Source organism: Schistocerca gregaria, chromosome 11 (assembly GCF_023897955.1).
Source record: "Schistocerca gregaria isolate iqSchGreg1 chromosome 11, iqSchGreg1.2, whole genome shotgun sequence".
NCBI classification, from domain to species: Eukaryota; Metazoa; Arthropoda; class Insecta; order Orthoptera; family Acrididae; genus Schistocerca; species Schistocerca gregaria.
In genome coordinates, this window is record NC_064930.1 from 67982983 (window position 1) to 68005643 (window position 22661).

Consider the following 22661-nt stretch of genomic DNA (forward strand, 5'->3'; position numbering starts at 1 on the left):
TTTGGTCAGCACGACTATAGTGGTAAATGGGACTAGCTCGACAAAATGACACTGCTGAAGGAGCAGGAAAAGACAGTTTGTGTCAATTAGTGATCACTTACAGTATACTGTGGTGGTGGTCTTCATTACTACATGGTCTGTAGACAACATTCAGATGACACCATACAGCGGAGAACCATCTTGAAACTGGAAGAATGATGAGGTGTGATGAGTGGAGCTCAGGAGTTCAGTATTGCTCGTAGCATTGTTTCACGTACATAGGGAGTGTCTCGAATCGTTAGCTCTGCTGCCCGAAGGAATGACCACGATCGGCTACAGCGGCAGATGACTGCTACACTGTGCAAACAGCAAGAATGGACGCATGTCAAACCGGAGGTGCAACTGCAACTATATTTAACAGGGCTGCAAGGCACATAATCTCACGCTCCACACTAGCACGGAAACTGCATGTAGGAGATCTCTTTGCTAGACGGCCAGTACAGTGTGTTTCTTTGCCCCCACACATCAGAAGCACCATTTGTGACGGTGTCGAACTCGCCTTCTGCCCTACAGGCGGTGAACGATGAGGCAGTGTCTGCCCTCCGTCGTGCTGTGGCAGTGGAATGGTAATCACTGTGTGCAGAGGTAGTGGCACAAGGAAGTCAACTTCAGCTGCTCGAAGACGAGCTGAGGGCAGCAAAGGCAGACGTACATTACCACCAGATGGCTGTAGCTGTACAGACCGACGCCCCACTGGCTCCCGCAGTCACGCTGGGGTTAGAGGGGGTGCCCACGGACTACGAGCCGTCTGCTCTCCCTCGTGACCGGGATGTCACACGGCAGGCACACGGAGAACAGGGATCGTCCGTCACCATCGCTACACAAGTCGAGGAGCGTGGCTACCTGCTGCTCTCGGATGCGTGCAGTGTTGAGGCTTATATGGCTATGTATCTCTTGAATAAAAGACTCTCGGTGTACATACCGTGTCAATTCAGGATGAAACTCCAAGCTTTCGACCACTACCTCCATGGTCATCGTCAGGGCTAAAATGTCGTAAACTGGGGAGGCTCCCACTTTTATATGCAAAGAACGGCTTCTGATTGGGTGGAATAAGTCATAGCAACAGCGATATTGGCGTGTAGTGAAGTGATGTCCTCTACTTCCATAGATGTAGTTTCTATCCCGCGTTGCTTGCAACGGCATCCCCTGAATCAGGAGGTAAAGTGCAGGAAGTTTTCCTCTGCGATTTGAAGATATGAGAGTAATAGCCCACATATCTAATTACTGGGACTCTTGTGATCCGAGAAGCAGTCAAAATTAGACTTAGCGATAATAACTTCAACAGAGACAACAGTTATGCACTTAGCAACACCTGGAAGTGTGCACTGGATAAATAAAAATCACAGAGGAAAACTTCTCGCACTTTACTTCCTGATTCGAGGGATGGTGATGCAAGCAACATGGGATTGAAACTACATCTACTTTAGTAGAGGGCACTACTTCACTACTCGCCATATTGCTGTTGCTATGACGTATTCCAGCCCATCAGAAGCCGTCCTTTGCATATATAAGTGGGAGGCCCAGTTTATGATAGTTTTAGTCTCGACAATGACCATGGAGGTAGTGGTCGAAAGCTTGGAGTTTTATACTGAATTGATGCGCCATGTACACCGAGAGGCTTTTATTCAAGTGTTGAGGCTTGTAATCTTACCCTTCCGCACATCACAATTAAAATTCTCTGTCTCTGCACAAATTTTGAAAGCTTCATGAGGCGTAAGACATACAAAAGAAAAGCTTTATACTTATCTTCATTTTCTCTTGTTGTTGGCTCCAGTTTCTGCATCTATGAGTAGATTCTTGTGGCTGAAATTTTTATTTAATGTTGTGGGTTCCTGATGACTAAATAACTGATGAAGATTTGCCTGTATATTTCCACTCAGTATTCCAAATTACATCGTTAGTGTCAATCATTAAAAAAAAAAAAACCTGTTTCCATCACAGGCATACTCACTACTACTTACATTCTGTGGTACTCACAATATTGCAAAGAATTAACAAAGCAAAAGAGTTTACAAACTTTCTTGAAAAAAGTAAAATATTTACCACAGTATATTGTCATCTTATAAATGAATAAAGAAATAAATTTAATAATTAATGTTTGATTGTGCAATTAATAATATTAATTTTAATTATGCCAGATATTTCATAATTTCAAATATTTGTGCATAAGAATAACTCCAACAGTACACACAGAGTGTAGCAAATCAATATCCATTTTAGCCTGATATATAATATATTATATACGAAATCAAACAAAATTGTTTCAGTGAAACAGCCAAGATAACGTACACCTGTACGAGATTTGAGATTAATCCTGGTATTGGCTACTTCTATAGAAAAAAGGTTATGTAAGAAAAGTGTGTCCCATTATAGGCTGTGTTGAAGAATGTCACTCAAGGATGAGACGTACCCCACCTTGATAACATATAACCCATACCCCTCCAGATAAACCCCAGCCCGCCCTTCCTCACGAGCCCTACGACTTCACCGTGCACTGCGGGGTCTCACACTCAGTCGTCTCGAGGAAGGAAGTGAATCTCATCAACAGCCATCCTGTGTTCACCCCCACAGACTGGGGTCATGTCGTTGCAGTCTCAGCTGCGGAAAGAGTAAGATAGAAGAGTAAGATAGAAGATAGCCCAGCAGTTGCCTCCAGTGCTGGCAAATCCAGTTCCCAAAGGTCTGGACAAGATCAAGTCACGCCTCTTGCTGGATCTCCAGCATCTGCAGTTTCTCCATCTACCAGGGTTCCCACCACAAGGAACATCAGGCCATTCCACATCGAGATTAAGGATGTCACAGTGTCCTGCAGGAGAGCTTCTGTAAAGTTTGGAAGGTAGGAGGCGAGGTACTGGTGGAATTAAAGCTGTGAGGACGGGGCGTGAGTCGTGCCTGGGTAGCTCAGTTGGTAGAGCACTTGCCCGCGCAAGGCAAAGGTCCCGAATTCGAGCCTCGGCCCGGCACACAGTTTTATTCTGCCAGGAAGTTTCACATTCGAAGCGTATGTTCGTCATCGCCATACAGGCATATCACCCAGGGTGATGGTATGGGGTGTCATTGGTTACACATCTCGGTCACCTCTTGTTCGCATTGACGGCACTTTGAACAGTGGACGTTACATTTCAGGCGTGTTACTGCCTGTGGTTCTACCCTTCATTCAATCCCTGTGAAACCCTACATTTCAGCAGGATAATGCATGACCGCATGTTGCAGGTCCTGTACGGGCCTTTCAGGATATAGAAAATATTTGAGAGGTGCCCTGGCCTCTCCAGATCTCTCACCAATTGAAAACGTCTAGTCAATGGTGGCCAAGCAACTGGCTCGTCACAATACATCAGTCACTACTCTCGATGAACCATGGTATCGTGTAAAGCTGCATGGGCAGCTGTACCTGTACACGCCATCCAAGCTCTGTTTGACTCAATGGCCAGGCAGAGCAAGGGCGTTATTACGGCCAGACGTGGTTGTTCTGGGTACTGATTTCTCAGGATCTATACACCCAAATTGCATGAAAATGTAATCACATGTCAGTTCTAGTATAATATATTTGACCAATGAATACACGTTTATCATCTGCATTTCTTCTCGGGTGTAGCAATTTTAGTGGCCAGTAGTGTATTAATTTTGTGTCATGTGCGTTAGCCTTGTTCCATTTCTTGTAGATTACTGGTGGCAACTTACGAGAGACATTCAGTAAGTAATGCTACATATTTTTCTTCTTGGCCAATTTTGGTTGAAAAAAAAAAAAATTGCAGACTTTGTTTTGAGATGATGTGGAATATACCTGCTTCAGCCCCTACTGTTCCAGGAAGTTTTGATACGTAGCAGACTACACATAGACTTCAAATAGGTATCTGTAATGGAGGTCCATTCCCAAGCAGAGAGCCGTCATTGAGTTTCTTTTGGTGGTAAACCAGAACATTGCACATATTCATAGGTACTTGCAGAGTGTCTATGGAGACCTGGCAGTGAACAAAACCATGAGTGTCACCTTCTGACATGCTTCTGTTTGGTCCAATGATGGGTGCTAACTGTGGGAAGCAATACATGGATGAGGGGGGAGAAGGGGGGGGGGGGTGTTACTGATGCAGCAAGACTTTGGCTCTGTCAACCAGCAAAGTAGTGCCACACGAGAATACAGACCCTCACGCCTCACAGTAAGATGGTGTACAGCTGTTGCATTGAATGGAGATTATGTTGGAAAATAGGGTTTTTTAGCCAAAAGAATTGGGAATGATCTGGTGTATTTGAATTCTGAAACAAAGTTGTGTTCAGAAAAAAAAAAAATGCTGCATTACTTATTAAATGCCCCTTGTAGTTCAGTCAGTCAGTCATGTTTACAGTGTGTGTTCTATGTAAATAATTCATCCACATTTCAAGCTTTGACATTATGATGAGGCAGAGGTAACTGATATGCACTGCAGAACAAGTGTCCCTTGAAAGTAGTTCTGTGCAACTATAAAGCAGATAAACAACTTCAAGTTTAAATTCTTGAAGTAAACAGTTGTAGGTAAACACACAATGCTCTATGAAAATACAGAGTAACTGGCATGAAGAAAAGGTGTTACTCAGCTGTAAAATTCAATGACAGCAAAGCAACCAATGAAAACAGTTTTATAAACCACAACAAGAGTAATAACTTATGACACTAGATGGCATTTCACCATCAGAGATTTAACAACTGTATACATTTCAAAGATGTTTATTTTCACAGTTTCAGTTGTGCGACATAAATGACTAATGATTAGTTTCAATCATATGTAATGATCATCTTCAGGGCTGAGAGCTCACCACTGCTAAGCAGCCAATATCCTTTGATAAACACAATCAGCGTTGAGTTAATTGTGTAACTTCAGGAAAATTACTTTTACCAAAAGATTTTGACTGATCACCAATGGTAAACAATCAGATCTGAAGATGATTACATATGATCCCGACTAGCCATCAGCCATTTATGTCGTGCAACTCAAGAATGAAAAAAAAAAGTCATTAAAAACAAACTAACTGCCAGTCCCAAGCCCGAGGCCTCATCTCGCAGGCAATGAGGAAGGAGGAGTAACACCTCGTAAAAAAATCCTGGGTCCATTTGGCTCTGGATGGTAGCACCCTGTGAGGGCCCCTGCCTAGGGTTACAGGTGAAGCCCAGTCAACAGTCTCAAAGGCATAAGAGGAATCCTAACTCCCAACAGCAGAGAGAGCAGAAGAACCTAATGGTGAAAACCATGAAAAATAATCATTTTGGACTAACAATCCGATGTTACCCTGGAATTCATTTCCTACCATGTACAATTTCAATTGCAGAATGGAAAATCTGCTAGCAGAAAGCACTACCCCAGGTGGTAACTTGAAAGAGGAAGCCACCATTGCTTTATGCAATGCATTGGGACCTAGGGTTCTGAAGAGTCCCAACATCTGCATTAAGGATGAGTCAGAGCATCCTTGGTATCCTTCCATACTCAATTTGAAAAGGAAATTATTTGCAGGCACCTTGAACGTAAACTCATTACTAAAAATTGGTAAACGAGAAGAACTTGAAATTCTCTTAGATAAGCACGAAATACAAATTTTAGCAGTTCAAGAAACTAGATTTTTGAATGAAAATGTTACAGAAACCAAAAACCATAGAATTTTTAAGGGTAAACCAGCAATAAAAATAATGAAAGGCATGACAATACTTGGCTCCGCTTTCTATGTTCACAAAAATTTAGTAGATAACATTACAGAATTCAAATCCAGTTCGGAAAGACTATCTCTTCTCACTGTTAAATGCAAAAATAAACAGTATACCTTTGTCATGCTCCAACAATGATGACAATAAGAAAAATCCAAGTAAAGTAGAAGCATTCTGGGAATTTGTAGAATAAGAAATATCAAAAATTCCAAAACCAAACGTTTTTACACTAATGGGGGATTTTAATGCACAAATAGGGAGGGAAAAATTATTCCGAAAAAATAATAGGATATTATCCAGCTCGTAAAAGAACAAACAAAAATGGCACAAGACTAATCAGTTTTTGTAGAACATTTCAGTTCAAGGTAATGTCAACCTTCTTCAAAAAATTACCAAAAAAGGAAAAAAAAACATGGATCTCTCTGAATCCAGTGCTAGGGGAGTTCCAGTTAGATCACGTGGCTATTTCTAAATGCAATTTTAAATAAATCATGAATGTAAAAGTAGCAAAAATCAGGGAATTTGATTCTGATCATTACCCAGGAAAATTAAACTGAAATTTCTCCCTAATAAAAACCAAAAGAGACAGCAAAAAATAATTAAATATAAAAGACAGACATACTCAACATCACCAAAGAGGCAATAAAAAATTTTCAGGAAGAAATTGTAGGCACTAAATAAGGGAAATGGGAAGAAATATCAAAAGAAATTAACAGGGCAGCAAAAAATGTATTTGGAACAACAAAAATGAAGAAGAAAGCCTGGTGGAAAGAAATCTGTGAAGCAGCAGTTACAGAAAGAACAAAACAGGGGAAGAAATGGAAATGTTCTGGGAAGCCTGAATACCTTGACACATTTACAATGCAAAGGAAAGAAACAGCAAGAACAGTAAAGTGCACTAAAAGATCTTTTGAGAAACCACAACTTCTTGACATACAAAACTATTTTGTAAAAAATAACTCCAGAATTTCTATCAGATGTTTAAAAGTCGTCTAAAGGGCTACAAAGCTCCAAATATTTGCTACACAGACGAAAATGGTAAAGTAGGCCTAAGCAACAGCCAGAATTGTGAAATACTTAGAAAGTACTTTGAAAGATTATTGAACTGTGAAGAACCAAACTGTAAGCTAGAATTTCCAGATCTCCGTGAAAATACAGAAGCAGATCCGCCACCTACAGCTGAAGAAATTAAAAAAAGCAATAATTACCATGAAAAACAACAAAGCCAGTGGAGAAGACTCAATTACAGCTGAACTTATTAAATGGTCTCAACCAAAAATAATAAATAATCTTCAGCTCATGTTTGAAGAAATATGGGAAACTGAATAGATACCAGCAGACTGGAAAGTGGCTCTTATCCATCCCTTACACAAGAAAGGCGATAAGCAAAGTGTAAATAACTACAGAGGTATATCTTCGTTGCCAGTGGGTTATAAAATACAACACTACTAAACAAGGTAGAAGCAACACTTGATAGCCACTTGATAGCCAATTGGGAGAGTATCAGAGCGGATTTAGAAAGGGCAGATCTTGCTCAGAACAGATTTTCAACCTAAAATCCATAATTCGTCACAGACTTACAAACTCCAAAGATATAGTTGTAACATTAACAGATTTTGAAAAGGCATTTGACGCAGTTGATGGGGAAACATTAGATAAATTAGCAAACCTTATTCGTGAAACGATCACAGACACCAAATCAAAAGTAAAGATTCAGGGTGAAATATCGAAGGCATTCAACATAACAACAGGTGTCAGGCAAGGTGATGGCCTTTCTCCACTCGTCTCTAACAGCGTACTAGAGAAAATAGTAAGAAAATTGAAACGAAAAGAAGCTATCACCAATCAAGCTGGGAACTAAAAACAAATGTATTGAAATTCACTGTTTAACATTTGCGGACTACTTTTCCATTCTTTCTGAAGACCTAAGAAATGCAGGAATACAAACCAGTCTCTTAGAAGAAATAGCCAACAAAGCAGATTTCAGAATATCTGCATAAAAAAACAAAATTTATGACAAATATAGAAAAATGCTCCAAAATCCCTAGCGACAGATATTGGCCAGATAAAAACGGTAAACAAATTTAAATATCTGGGAGAAATTATTCAAGAAAATGGCTTAGAAAAATTCGCTATGGAAGAAATAGTACATAGAATGGAGAGAGCTTATGGAATAACTAGGAATGTCTACAACAAAAGGTGTCTGTCTAAAAATTTGAAGATACAGCACTACAAAACAGTAGTAAAACCAGAATGTCTTTATGCAAGTGAATGTTAAGTACTACAGATTACACACACTTGAAGCCCTAGAAAGAAAAATCATTCAAAAAACACTTGGACCACCAAAAAATACAGAGGTATGGAAATTAAGAAGCAATGAAGATGTTAATCGCAACATAGAAAACATACGTGAAACACTACGAAAGAGGTGACTGGTATTTTTTGGACATTTATTACAGAATGAACAACAACAGGTAACCAAACACACTTTTTAATATCTTTGGGACAAGAAGTCAACAATAGGCTGGATTCAAGAAGTTAGGAAGATTTGGTAAGAAACAACGTAAGTGAAAAAGATGCAACAGAGAGAGAGATTTTGAAGAGGAAAGTGTTAAAAATGGAAGGATTCCAAGGCAAGAGGGAGAATAAGACAGGGTCAAAATGGTTGGAAAAGAAAAAAAGGATACATAGCGAAAAGATGAAAGAATACTGGAAGAAAAAGAAAGAACAAAAAAAAAAAGCAGCATTGAAATTGGTGTGTGGGCCTTAGGTGACCCAAACAAAGAAAGAAGAAGCTAACTGCAAACAGAAAATATAATGAGGCAAGGTAATTCCATGGCTAGTAAAGGAAACAATAGATATATAAAACTTCATCCCCTGTAGCAACAAATACGTATCATTAGTATAGATTAAATATCAACACATGCTCTCAAAATATACAAACACAAATAAAATTGAACTAATTTAAAAGACATACTGCTCTTAAAATAATTAAAATCGTTTCCTCATGCAAAAGATTTATCACATAACAAAGCGTAATGCATCTATTTTAACTTCTCTCCTTTGTCTTACCCCTGCACAAAAGTTTCATGTAACCTTTGTTAAGGAGAACAGGATGTTGGTGTTTTCTTCAACTTTGTAGTTACTAAGTTAGCCAACTGAGTGCATAAATAATAAATAAGCCATTCCAAAACAAAGCACAAAAATTTGTAGCGCTCTTTGTGGACATTACTGATGTAAGAACACAGTTTCATGTAGGGTCAAAACCACTGCACAGCATTCTCACACTTGGGGGAGACAGGAAGTTTAGTGTGTTACTCTGTTGCCATCTGAATCATTAGAGACTGAGCTCCACCTCTGCTGGACAAGAACTGCAAAAGACATCAGGCACAGCCTACTGCAAGGTTCATTCCAGAAAAATTTATCTACAGTTAATTAAGGCAACTATGGCATTCCCAGACCTAGATGGCCAATCATGTATTTCAAAAAACTACCATTCAATGCATATACGGTGTATTAATTGCTGTGCCACCTTGCTCTATAGATAAATAAATAAAGGTTCTCTCGATGACTCATTTTGTAATAATTTTACCAAAGCATTTCAGTCATTACATAAAGCAAATTAATGAAACAACTATTAATTATCCCTGCTGAAAATGCACAACTAATTATTTCACCTCATTTATAAATATGGTTTAATGAAACAGAGGTACTAACTTCTCATGGCTTGAACACCAGTTTACATTGTATCTATAAGGGTAAATATTCTGTATACATGTAAGATTATTTAATTTCACTCAAATTTATTGCGTTATAATCGGAAGCTACACTTTATCTATTAGAGGCAACATCGAAGTTAAGAAATATCGTTTTGGTAACTTTGCTCGTGCAACAAACGGCATGCAAGACAGAACAACTAATCCTCTCTCTAAATTCTCATAGCCCTCAGCCCACGTAGTTTATGTTTCTACGGCCACGAAAACATCTTTGGATACACACGCCAAACATCTTTGAGAATCTTTAGAATTGCATTGGTTTCAAATGACAAGTCGATTGTTGTTATATTTAGAATATTAGCAAGTTTGGTGCTAATAAGGTGAGCTGCTTGTTACATATGTATCATACATAGGATCATTATAGCACCGAGATACTGTTGTGTTCATCTGTTTAATACTGTCCATTTCTCTACTGAACTTAACAGACCGTTGTTCACGTGACCTTTTGTTGCTCATGCGCTGAATTTTCTGCGTCGGCCATATTGCTGTGCTGCTTCTACAGATAGTCACGGCGAGATACATAGGTATTTAATTTTATACATACTGAATCGAAGCAGTTGCCTTAATACGGAAAGACGTTTGTCGAAAAAGATAATTTGTGTTATTAGAGTTACTGTCATGCGCTCATTCGGGACTGTTTATAAAGAAATACACACATAAATACAACCAGATTGAAGAAGTCTATGTGGCTGTGTGCTGACACTCACTAATTTTTCTTCAGTAGTTCAACGGAGTATTTTTTGAAGTGAGCGGCGTATTTCTTTCATTAGTATCCATTTGGTACTATCTGTTAGGAAACCCGAATTTCCAGTTGAATTTTTGTGGTTTGCAACCTCGACGTCCTTCTGTTCGTATACTTTTAAGGCGTGTGTTATTTTTGTTGTATTAAGGGCATTCAGCTGTTTTGAGTTAAAGAGAACTTGAGTTTTGACCTTGTGACATATCTCCGAAAGTGAATAGTTCCAGTTGATCGTCAGGAGACTTGTTAATTCAAATATAGTTGCAAGTAGCCTTAAGAAGATATCTTTTCCTGTTGCAGTCCTCTGCGATGGCTGATTCTCTGAAGTTTGGACCTGAATGGTAAGTATTGTCTGATTTTAATATTATTGCTATCTTTTCTGTGTTACTGTAAATTTTTTTTAGATTGTACACTACCACTGTCATGAGCAGACAGTTTGCAATACATGCCTATTTCACTGAAAGCGTTATGTTTTTGTTTTGTGTGTGAATGAAAATTGTGTTTTACGAGACTGTAATGGTTTTAGGCGTTAGCGTTTTGATACGTCGCACACCCAGTGTTTTAGTTTATAATTCAAGCATGCTAATGAATTGTTAACTCTTAACGTTTAGTACTGATTGCAGCCAAGTAAAAACACGAAAGTTTGATATCACTGCTTACATCCAACTACTAAACCTATTAAATGTTATAAGAATCGGGAAGTGATAGAGTAGATGTATTGATCTCATGTTTTTTGTGTGTACCACTGAAAGTTCGTTACATTCGGTGTTGGGTAAAATAACTTGTATGAAATGAGTTCTAAAACATCCCTGGAGAATGATACACTGTTGTTGAGTTTAAACTGATTTACTATTGTGAGCCGTAGTTTGTTGCCTATGTGCTACACATACCGCAAAACTTAATTAGTATTGAAATCCATTTCACAGGTAAATTCCTATTGTGGCTATCATTTCACTGTCTTAAGTATGAAATGAACATTACTCCTGCTACTGAGGTAAACATTGAATGTTGTTTTCACGTAAGCCACTTATAATATTGCCTCCAGTTGAGAAGAGGTTGCTCTAAAAACATGTAGGCAAGACGTTTTTGTGTTCATTTCCTTATTCTCAGGAAACTGCCTCAATCATATTGTTCATTTTCATGAGACAGTTTTTGCCATGAACAGCAGTGACAGAATTATTTATTTTGGAGGCCTTAAAAAAACATTTATTTTCCAGTATGTATTGGATATTGAAGCATTTGGTACAGCTACATATTCCATAGCATAAAATTGCAGAAGTCTGTTTCTTAAAGGCGGTTGAAAGGTAAAAGAATTTTGATCTTTAGCCCATAGGTGCAGTGATAAAGTGCATTTGCCACTTGCAGCAATATGTTAGAAGTAGTAGGTTGTTGAGAAAATTGGTTTTCATGGCAAGATAAACTTCTAAGAAAGTGCTCTCACTTTAAAAAAGTGTTATACAAAATATTTGATGTCGAGGAAAATGTTTATGAAACACAAGGATGTTCCATCAGAATTCAGTGGATTAACACCATGTGGCCTTGTACATGCTATTAAGCATTGTTGACATAAAATTATTTTTAAGCCTCTCTAGAGTGATACAGTTATTTTGTGTCAGTGGAATGAGAATATTAAGGCAATATGCTTTCCTGCAAAGTCTCTCTTGGTGTATGTCAGTAATTTTCAGAATACAGACTTATCAAAGAGTTTGACTGCATCTGTTGATAAGTAAAAGTTAATTTTGCACTCCCATTCTTTCATTTATTAATACACAACCATAATGAAAACAATTTTGATAACACAAGGTGAAATTCGCCCTCTTGTTTACTTTGAATACATCCTTTTTGTGCAAATGTTTATACCCAAGATTTGAAAGTAGCAGCCATATACTAAGTGGCCTAATACAAAGCTCCCCTGGTTTATTATTTAGCAATATTTATCATTATAGAAATTGTTCTTTATGCATTATTTTCATCTTTTAAATATTGTAATGTCTGTAAACGTGTTAAATTCGCAAAAACTTATTTTGTATGGATGCAGATACCAGTCCTACTATTTCTTTTTAGCGTGTGTGTGCGGGGGGGGGGGGGGGGGGGGGGGGGAGGCGACAGTAAGAAGCTGTAAGAAATTGTAGGTTTGAGGAAAACATTTCATTCGTTAGTTTTTTTATTTATGCTGTGATTTATTCAGTCTCATTACCACATTTATCGTCTGCCCCACTGAATAAGCCCACAACCTATAGCCTCGTTTACCTCGGTTGTGAGCTCACTGTGGGAAAGTAATGGTGGGAATGTAATATCCAATGTGTTGTGCTCAAAGGAATCCTTCTCATTTCTGCTACTCCTCATTACTTTGCACAGTTTTACCATTTTCTTTACTAGTTTGGTCTGAAGCAGGGTATCATTTGAAAGTTTAGCAACATTTTCATCATTCCATGAGGTTTTGGGCTTGCAGCTGGATGATATCGAAATATTGTATCAAGGTGTTGTCATGTAGCTGGAAGCCCTAACCTCTTCGGATACCCATCTCTCTGAGAAAACTTAAGAATCACATATTCTGTGTGTTGTTTATGGGCCCATCAAATGCTCAACACAAACCATAAAGTGAGTTATCTTTCCTCCTCCTACTATTTACACTCTTGTTGCATTTTTTATTAAGATCTGTTTACCAACTCATGTAAAGGTGATTGATATTTATTATCTCAAGGACTGTGGTTCTTGAGATCGTTATCAGACTGATGAGGGTGATAAGAGGACCTATAATGTGTAGTATTAGATGCAAAAGCAACTATGATCTTAATTCTGTGAGAAAAGAATGAATTACTTTGCTACAGTAATTTTTTCTGGTCCGCCCATATATTCTTGAAAGTGTACAAAGATACACAAATAATCTATTTCCTACATTGAATTTTCTCTCTGTGAGCTGTTTTTTTCCAAATACACAGAAGTGAAACAACATTTTTAAGCCAGCAAATGCGATGTTGTGGCAAGGATTAAGTTTCTTGTTGTGGTGCAAATTTTAAGCACTTAAGCTAAAACTGAGTTTTTGCTATTATCATCATACTGGTAAAACCACAATTACAAGTATGAAATGCAATTCTGTCTTTGATTATATCATTATTGTATGAAAACTGCTTATCCTCTTGGCAACCTCTCCCTCTTTTTCTTATTTTTGTTTTTGAAATCATTCTACTCGTACAGGTTGTTCAGAACTTGTCCGATCTTTTCTTTTCTCACACAGTCTATCCTTAAACATTTTGTTCTGTCCTCTTCGATTTGTGACATTCCCCAGGTCTCCATCATTTTCATGGTCGTCTTTCAGATTCTGCCCATTCCAGATCGCTTTGCGGTAGTTTTATCCCATTGTTTTAGCACGGCCAAATCTTTCCAGTTAATTTAGTTCCACAATTTCCTTTATGGGATTGATTTGAAGAATGTTTCATTTCTTTTTTCTGCCTTTTTATTCTACTCAGATATTTTTGCTCAACTGTAACATTTTGATTCATAGATCAAAATTTGGTAGAGAATGATTTGTTGTCATGGTCTTTGCTAGCGCTGGTGTAAGCCATTTCTTAGTTGTCTGATACATAATAAATTCTTAATATTGTGAGATACACAATAATAAAATTTAAATATCTTCCTTGATTTTTTTCCTGGATATTTTTGAAAACATCTTTAATAATTTTTCCGTTACAACTTACATTCCTCATTTCCCTTGTTAATTTTCATTACTCAACTGTATTAGGCTTATTTTCATGCCTGCTGTGTCAAATTCTGTCTGCCAGGTATTTAGTTGTTTCCCAATTCCTGCTCATTGTTTTTCCATATCACCACATCTGCATGTGGTATGAGTATCATATAATCTGTTGTTGACCTTGGGTGAATGTTGCTTATGATGTCCATGAGCAGATTGAAGAGCATTGGTGGTAACACACATTCACGTTGATCAGAGGTCTGTTCTAAACCATTAAGATTTTTTGGTAGCTGTTCATTGTCTGTGCCTTGAAACCCTTTTTTAATTTGAGTTACAGTTTCTTTTTATGTTCTCAGTGTTTGTACCAATTTGCTGTAAGAAATTTCTACTTTTGACGATAGTAATTTGACTTTATAAGATTACTACTTTTGAGAAATATGGTTGAATTTTATACAGAAATGCTTTTTGTGCTGTTACCCTGTATTGTTACTCTGATTTCACTAAAATAAGCTGACAACTTTTAGTGTCATTTACTTTGCTTAAGAGCTCACTGTGGTAACAGTTACGATGGGAATGCGTGTGGGAATATCAGATGTGGTGTACCCAGAGAAATCCTTCCGGCATGGCTTTCATTTGCTTTTTGTGAAGCATGCAGCCAGGTTGACTTGGGCTGAACAGATTTTGCGAACTTGGTTGGTTTTTATGTTACTGTACATAGAAAGATAACAAAGAACCTCTGAAATGAGCAATTACACTTCCTATTTTCCTGTAGCCTTTTCCCATTTGTTGTGGCGTAGGGGTTGTTGTTACCAGTTTTTGTAATGGTGGTGGTTTTAGGTGACTGGATCCCTCCATGATGGCACAACTCTCCCCTCCCCCTCCGGTGAGGCATTGTTTTACTCAATCTGTCTAACTCGTGTTAAAGTGTGGTAATATTCTTGAAGTGTTTGCAGAAGTTGTAACTGAGTTGGAAACTAGGTACCAGCCCAGTATTTACCTAGTTGGATGTGGGAATCCACCTAAAAGCCACAGAAAAGCTTGCCGGCTCACCGGCCCTCATTGTTAATGTGCGAGGCAGATTAACTCTGGGGCTAGCTCGCCTCCCTGTGTGTATTGAAAGCAGCCCTTTAATGCATTCAGCTATGCAAATGGGTTATATGGGAAATTGTCCTAAGACACAATTCTGTTGTTTCTTAATTTAATAGCAAGTATGTGAATTATATAGTGACTTGTTGCATGATTGAGTAGTTTTGACTCACATGTTGTCAAAGAAACTGAGAAAAGTAAATAAATAATTTAAAGTTATTGTATATAAACTAGTAGCTGTTAGAGACTTCGATTTGAGTGACTCTGTTTTGAGCTAATGTATAAATGACAGTGGTAACGTTGTTGTGCAGAAATAATTATTACAGCTGCCCTCATTGAATATTTAGTTAAAGTTTGTATGCATTGAGGGATTCTTCTCAGTGCCTCACTATACGCATGGTGTGGATGTTACTTGATGACGGGAATTACTGGTAGAATAGAAAATCGATGCTGTGGGATCAGGGTCAGTGGAAGTTCGAGCCTTACCTTTCCACAAGAGGTATCTATGAAGGGTCCGGTAACATCAGTGACAATGAGCCTTTCAATTGCACCTGGAGGTGGTGTCAGGTGTCCTGACATTTTAGATGACTGTTTGCGATAAGTGCGAAATGTGGGATCGAGTCCAAGTTTGGCACAAATTTTTGTTTGTCACGACATATCAGTACTATGGAGGTTCAGCATTTATGAGCAATTTTCACTGGCATTCCATATCATTAATTCTTCACTAAGATAATCTGTCCATTTAATTTTATGTCACTGAATTTACAAAGTGTACTTTTTATTCATTTGTGTCTGCTTTTTAATGTGTATGGCCACAGTGTGCTACATTCCTTTCAATACCATAAGATATGAGAGTAAAGAGAAGGTATTGAGGAAGGGGTACAATTTTTAACTTGTGTCCAATCATATTTTGCAGGCTGCGCACGCTGAACCAGTCACTGGCTGCGTCAGCTGCTGCGAACAATGCCTGCACGCCGCCTTCCAGCGAGGGCAGTAGTAGGGGTGGGGGCGGGCATGGGCCCTCGACGACGACTGCGGGGGTGGGGGCGGGGCCGACGGTGCCGCGGCCTGCGCTTACCCTCGCTCGGCACCGGTACGGCCGTGAGGAGATGTTGGCCCTGTTCGACCCGGGCCTTCCGCCCCCGCCTCCATCGCCCGCTGCCCTTGCCGTGCTCTTCGTGGAGCGCGCTCAGCCACCTCTTGCTTTGGTGCAGATGTCGGATGATGAAACAGTGAGTGAATATCTGTAGTTGGCCTTCCCAATTGTAAAGCTTTGATTACACAGAGTAAAGACCAGCAAATGATTTCACCTCAGTCAAAATAACACAATACTTGGCAGTAAATTCACATCAGTCATTGCATACACCATGGCTGTGGCAGCAACAGCTGGATATTTCTGGTCTAATTACATTGAAACACTATCCATTAAGTCAGTTAACTCGCCGCACAGATAAACAATGCACACAATGAAAATGAATCTCAGTTATTAAGACACCGACCTGTAGTGTTGTCTGCAACTGACTGTGGCAACTGACTCATGGTGGCAGAGCATTAAGCCAAAGGTGAACATAATTAATACAGAATTGCGTGTTTTATGTCTTAACTGTGATATCAGTAACTTATCTCTGTTTTTTATTGTGATTACTCAAAAAGTTGCATGATTTGTAAAACATTGTATGGTGATGTTCATGTGGCTAACTGTTTTATCCTATGTCTGTAAAGTCATGTGAAAACACATCTATTAATTTCTGTCATTTCTCCTTGTCTGTAATTTTTAGTGTAGACATTGTGCGTGTATCCCACTTTCATATGATTCCGCCTGTAGTATCAGCTACTTAGGTTGTGCCTCAAAGTGGGAACAGTAATTGTGGGAATGTGTATGGATGTGTCTGCACACATTGCCGTGTCCAAAGGAATCCCACAGACATTCTTGTCATCTATCTCTCTGCTTGCGTTTACGGGATCCACAGTAACAAAGTTTGATTAAAAAGAAATCATTATCACTTTGTCATACTTTCGAAGCAACTAAAACATAAGCCACAGCTGTGATGAGTGAGTGTTTCTGTCCAAGTTTTTTATTTTTAGTGCAATTAATTAATGATGACTTTGTATCTGCATTGAAGTCTTCATTAGAAATGCCATACACATTGTTCTTATATACTGAAATGTAGAGGAGGAGTCATATTTGCAGAGAAGCCATTGCATTGATTAGTGATAAGCTTTAGCTGTTGCTTCATTATATGTATTATCAAGGACTAATTTAAAAAAAAATATCTCTTAGTTTAATTCTATTTTACTCCTTTGTCTACAATTCCAGGGTCATTGTTCAAAAGTGTAGCCATCTTACATGAACTCGTAGCCCATTGTATCAATTACTGATGTTTTATACAGAGTGTGGGAACACCATTTGCAAGGTGGTCTGTGGGTCACTTTCCATATATTAGCATGTCCAAAGGAGTCCTGCATACGTTTGTGCCTTGCATGTTATATCTGTGTACTGGCATCAGATGGCTCATGCAGTGACCTTATTTGACAACCAGAAAGTTGCTACAGTTTCTCCTGTAATCACTCCCACAACTCTGGATATCTTCTTTGAGTAACTTTAATAGTCTTTTTTTCATCTATGATTGCGTAGAATGTTATCCCCAAAAGTGATTGGAATGAAAAGCAGCACATAAGCTTAGTACTGGTAATCAAATGCTTTTTTAAAGTTTTTTTATTTCTACAGTTCCCTCTATTATGAGTTGTAATGTACATTTGGCAATAGTGCATTGAAAAAAAAAATATAATATGTAAATGGTATATTGATTTAAGTCTGCCCACAACTTTAGTACCACTGTTTCGAAATTTGTCCAACTTTCTTGAGGTGGCAACCTTGAGTATGATTTACTGAAGTTGGGCACTGAATGTGGAACAGCAATTGTGGGTGGATATGTGGATGGATGTGTATGTCCATTTTGCAGTGTCCAAAGGAATCCCATAGTCATTTGTACCTTGCATCTCATATTTCTTTACTAGCAATCAGTGATCCATTCAGTAACCCGCTTTGAGTGCCAAAAAGTTGCTGCAGGTTCAGTTGTAACAGCTCACAGATTAGGAGCACTTCTTTGAGTAACATTTAATTGTGCCAGTTACTATTGTAAGAGTTGCTATCTTTAAAAGAGATTGAAAGTAATATCAGTACAATATTTTAGTAAAATAGTTTTAATTTTTTTTTGTTTCTGCCTTTCCATGTGGTGTGAATTGAGACAGCCCACAAAGGCTGGAAAGTGTATTGTCCAATCATTGTGACTGAAAAATCAGAGTATTTCTTCTGTTGCCTCGTTACTTGTATTATCAAGGTATAATATCTGTGGATATGAATATGAAATCTTACAGTAAAAAGTATGATGGGATAATCATTCATTAGTTGAATTCTATGCCACGAACTCCAGTAGCCTTGTTTTGTAAGATAACCCCACTTTTTTACGCCAACAGCCTGTAGTATCAATTACTGAGGTTGTGTGTTCAATGTGGGAACAGCAATTGTGGGACGTGTATGGATGTGTGTGCACATGTTGCCATGTCCAAAGGAATCCCACAAACACTTCCAACATCTCTTATCCTATTAATTGCAGGTACAAGAAGGCCCACCCAGTGGTCAGATTTTATTAATTAGCAGTCACTTCCATTTCGCCAGTGATAGTTCTAAAATCTGGTCAGCTACTGTAAGCAGCTTCCATATTGGCATTTTGTGTTTGCTTTTCCTTTTCAAAATTTATTTCACTCCTGCCTGCTTATGTTTTGTCCTTTTACTGTATCCTTCCCTAACAATTACGATATATAGCAAACCTGGAGTAATGTAGGAACACAGAAGACAAAACTTTCAGTACTTATCCTGCAGGCTAGATTGTAGACATACAAGATGTACATTTATAGGTTTAAAAAAGTTTTTAGCAATGTTGACTGAAATTCCCTCTTTAGGTTTTTGAGGTTATCAGCAGTAAAATACAAGAAGTCAAAGGCCATTTAGTCTGCTGACAATACTGTTAACCCGTCATAAATGGCATAGGACTTGGATGATCAATTGAACAGAATGAATAGTGTCATCGAAAGAGCCAAATTATGTCCAAAGTAAAAAAAGGATAATGGACTGTACTTGAATTAAGAGTAAAGGCTGAGTAATAGATTAGGAAATGCTAAAACTGGTGGTTTATTTAGTTTTGGTAATGGGGTAGCCCAACAATGAAAACAGAAACAAAAAGAACATGTGCCAACTTGGCAGTAACAAGAAAATCTTTTCTGTTGAATAAAGATGTTAATATCAAGTACACTGGGTGTGTGAGGAGGGATGGTCAGTATTCAGGGGTATGAGAGGAACGCTCCTTCAAACCAAAGAAGTCTACTGAACATGAGGTCTAAAACTCAAGCCTTAAGAGTGATGAGCTCATAGCTCTGGAAAAACTGAAAACAAAGAACTTGCAGTAGAAGAGATTTGTTTCATAAAATCGATGATGAAGTCAGGATGCCATTTCTGAAGCTATTTGTGTAGAGTGTAGCCTTGTGCGGAAGTGAAGTAAGGATGATAAACAGTCCATACAAAAAGAGAACAGAAACTTTTGAAATGTAGTGCTGCTGAAGATAAGATGGATAGATCAAATAACTAATGAGGTAGTGAGACGTATTAGGGAGAAAAGAAATTAATGGAATAACAGGCCACTCGCTGCGACATCAAGGAACAGTCAATTTGTTAATAGAGGGAAGTGTCCAGGGTAAAAATTGCAGAGAAAAATAAAGATTGACTACAGTAAGCTGTTTCAAGTGGATGTTGGTAGCAGAGAAGAAATGACCTAATGTAGAGAGCTCTACGAATGTTTTGTTAGTACTGAAACCTAAAAAGTCATCACTAACCAACCAATAAGTGGCACTATATAGAAGACGTAATGATTGAAAAGAGGAAACTTGAAAAAGAAATCTTGGAAATCACCGTAAATGCCATAAACTTATACGTTTACTAGAATTATTCTAACTCCATGGAAAATAGTATTCCTTGCATTGGGTAGGTACATATCTGAAAAATAACAAAATGCAGCATTCACATGACATGCATATTTGATAAACACTTTGAACCTAATGCAGGCTATAATATGTTGGAGATTCATTCTGTACCACCACAAAGACTTTATGTAGACCCCTTATTACAAGATACATCTTTCCTTAACAGCATAATAAAATCCAATTAAACTTCATATGACACATTTTGCACCACTCTCACGAGTTGTAGATTTTGCGTTTTTTGATTGAAACATCCTTCTCAGTATGCTTTTGATCAAAGGTAATCATTGCATACAGCCTCTTGTGTAATGGACATGAGTAAACGCGAATTCTTAATGAATCTCAATAGTGTGTGCTCTTGTCACCAATCATAAATGGTAAATGGGAGAATACGGCCTGTGAACACTGTACAGAATGTCGATAAGAATGGGAAAGTTATTTTAAGCTTAAGACTCTGTGCACATTGTCACTCCATGGTAAAGAGGATCGTCAACAAAGAAGCTGCTCAGCGAATAGATACACATATAAGCAACATCATTCAACTGATACCATGAAATGTGAAACTTTGAAGATCTGCCTTGTAGTCCATGCACTCAATCACTAGTGATGACTGCCACCTACAAATTATGGCTTGTTCAAACCCTGAGGGGAATGCAACAGCACTGTGTACTGCCTTTTTGGCTGCAATTGCAGTGGGATCGACAGTGGCCACCAAATGCTGTTATCAGAAGTAGCCTGAAGACACCAGCTGGCAGCTAGGTCACACTTTATCCCAACTCCTTTGACAAATTTTGGCAAGGTGCGGCCTTTGCTGTTAAAATGACTCCAAATGCTTACAGATAAGCTATATCTGTCTCGAAAACAACACAGTGATTACTGGGCACTCATTCTCTTGTTGTTGGACTAACCAGATAAGTTTTACAAATATCTGAGATGAATAGAAAATCCTCTGTTACAAACCCAAGATGATTTGTGGTTACATTGTAAAGCAAGATTATAAACACTCTACACAACTTCAAATAAATTTGCAAAGCAGGCATACCTCAATTAGCCTTCATTGACTGTCATTAAACTTATTGTTGAATGACAAACATAAATTTTACACAAACCACCTCATTTGTCATCACCACCTTATTGACATAGAACCGCTAATAAGCAGTAATAATAGTTATGCACCTACCACACTCCAGAAACAATCCACCACAGTAACTTTAAGCATCTGAATTGATATGTCACTTTTCTCACTTGCACACCTAATTTTTTGAGGATGTAAACTAGGCCTAACATATCTCAACACTGTTTTTGGCTGTCTTGCCGAGTAAATGGTGCACAAAGTATGGGATGAAATGGGTGTAGACAACCTCAGAATGTGTGTATGTAGTACAGGGTAATATTCCGTCAATTGTTGTTAAATTTTTAAGTTGTTGGAAACTTAGGGTTTCCAATGAAGTAGCGATTTCAATCCATAGATTCTGAGGCCTATCCTTGTTACAATATTTTTCATCTTCAGGGTGCCACAGACTTCTTTTATGCACTTAACTTTAATATTTCTCACAGTCCATGTTATCGTGTGTAGGAACGTTGCCTGATTTGACCAAAGAAAACAAACTGATTTGAATACCGTCGGCCGTTGTTTGAAGTCTGTACATTTGGGTGTTGAGATTGATTGCTATGAGACTGCACACACACCGGTGTACCAGTTTGAAGATTGGCGGTCCTTGGCTGATGTAGGTCATCGGTTGAATCCCCTAGTGTCAGTGCCACCGCGACGGCAGCCTTAGCTGAGTTGGAGGAGAATACAACTGTCGTTGCATCAGTTTGGTTTCTAGGTGTTCATTAAGAACAGTGGTACAAAGCAAACTGCCGTGCACGAAGGAGGTGGGCAAAGGAAAACCTGTAATTGTGTCTGGATTGGTGGTATTGGTTTCTCATCACCAACAATTTATGTGCCCGACGATCATACTAGAAGAGTGCGGAGGCAGCCAGGGGCCAATGTGAATCTTAGGTGTGTAAGCCGCACAGGTTTGCCAGTTATGTATGACATGGTATCGTGGACAAATGTCAATGTCTGTCATCAGTACTGAGGAAATTGATGGCTGTGCAGTATCAGGAGCAGTATGTATATGTGAGACAACTCGCACACATTGACAATACTGAAATGGGACCCTACTCACTTCAGCTTCACTATGAGATTTTGATAAGATGCTGTATCGATAATGGTTCAGTCCGTGAGCAATTGTTTTATCTTTTCTTGTGTGTGTGTGTGTGTGTGTGTGTGTGTGTGTGTGTGTGTGTGTGTGTGTGTGTGTGTGGGTGCGCCATAGTTAACTTTTCAGTTCAGAAAATGTATAAGTTGTGCCATAGAAATCAGTAAATCTAAATAAAATTTTTGCGGTTTATGTATTGTGATAGAATAAGAGAGCAAATTGAATTTTGACTGAATTTTCTTAAAATTCTGAAATCTTGTGACATTGTCCAAACTCTACAGATGATCCCTGAATTTAGCAGAAACTGCTTCAGAAATTTCTGTTTTCCGAGTAAAGATAAACGCCTTTATGATTGCTTCCATCAGCCAGCATGCCGAGTGTTAAATTGGTTTGCACAGGTAGTCTACACTGCGGACTC

General features: G+C 38.5%; 1 protein-coding gene across 20 annotated transcripts in view; it reads left to right on the top strand.

The window, feature by feature from the left end:
* The first annotated feature begins 1913 nt into the window (after window positions 1-1913).
* The window catches only part of LOC126295205 (GRB10-interacting GYF protein 2), a 169072-nt gene continuing 148324 nt past the window's right edge, over window positions 1914-22661 (top strand). For 15 of the 20 annotated variants that reach the window (XM_049987521.1, XM_049987524.1, XM_049987530.1 and 12 more), the window contains exons 1-4: window positions 1914-9806; window positions 9912-10010; window positions 10526-10566; window positions 15919-16234. In XM_049987521.1, the coding sequence (XP_049843478.1) occupies window positions 10535-10566; window positions 15919-16234 (348 nt within the window). In that variant the 5' untranslated portion in view covers window positions 1914-9806; window positions 9912-10010; window positions 10526-10534. Of the gene's footprint in view, window positions 9807-9911; window positions 10567-15918; window positions 16235-22661 lie in introns of all 20 variants that reach the window. The other 5 variants (XM_049987522.1, XM_049987527.1, XM_049987533.1 and 2 more) reach the window with 2 other exon arrangements.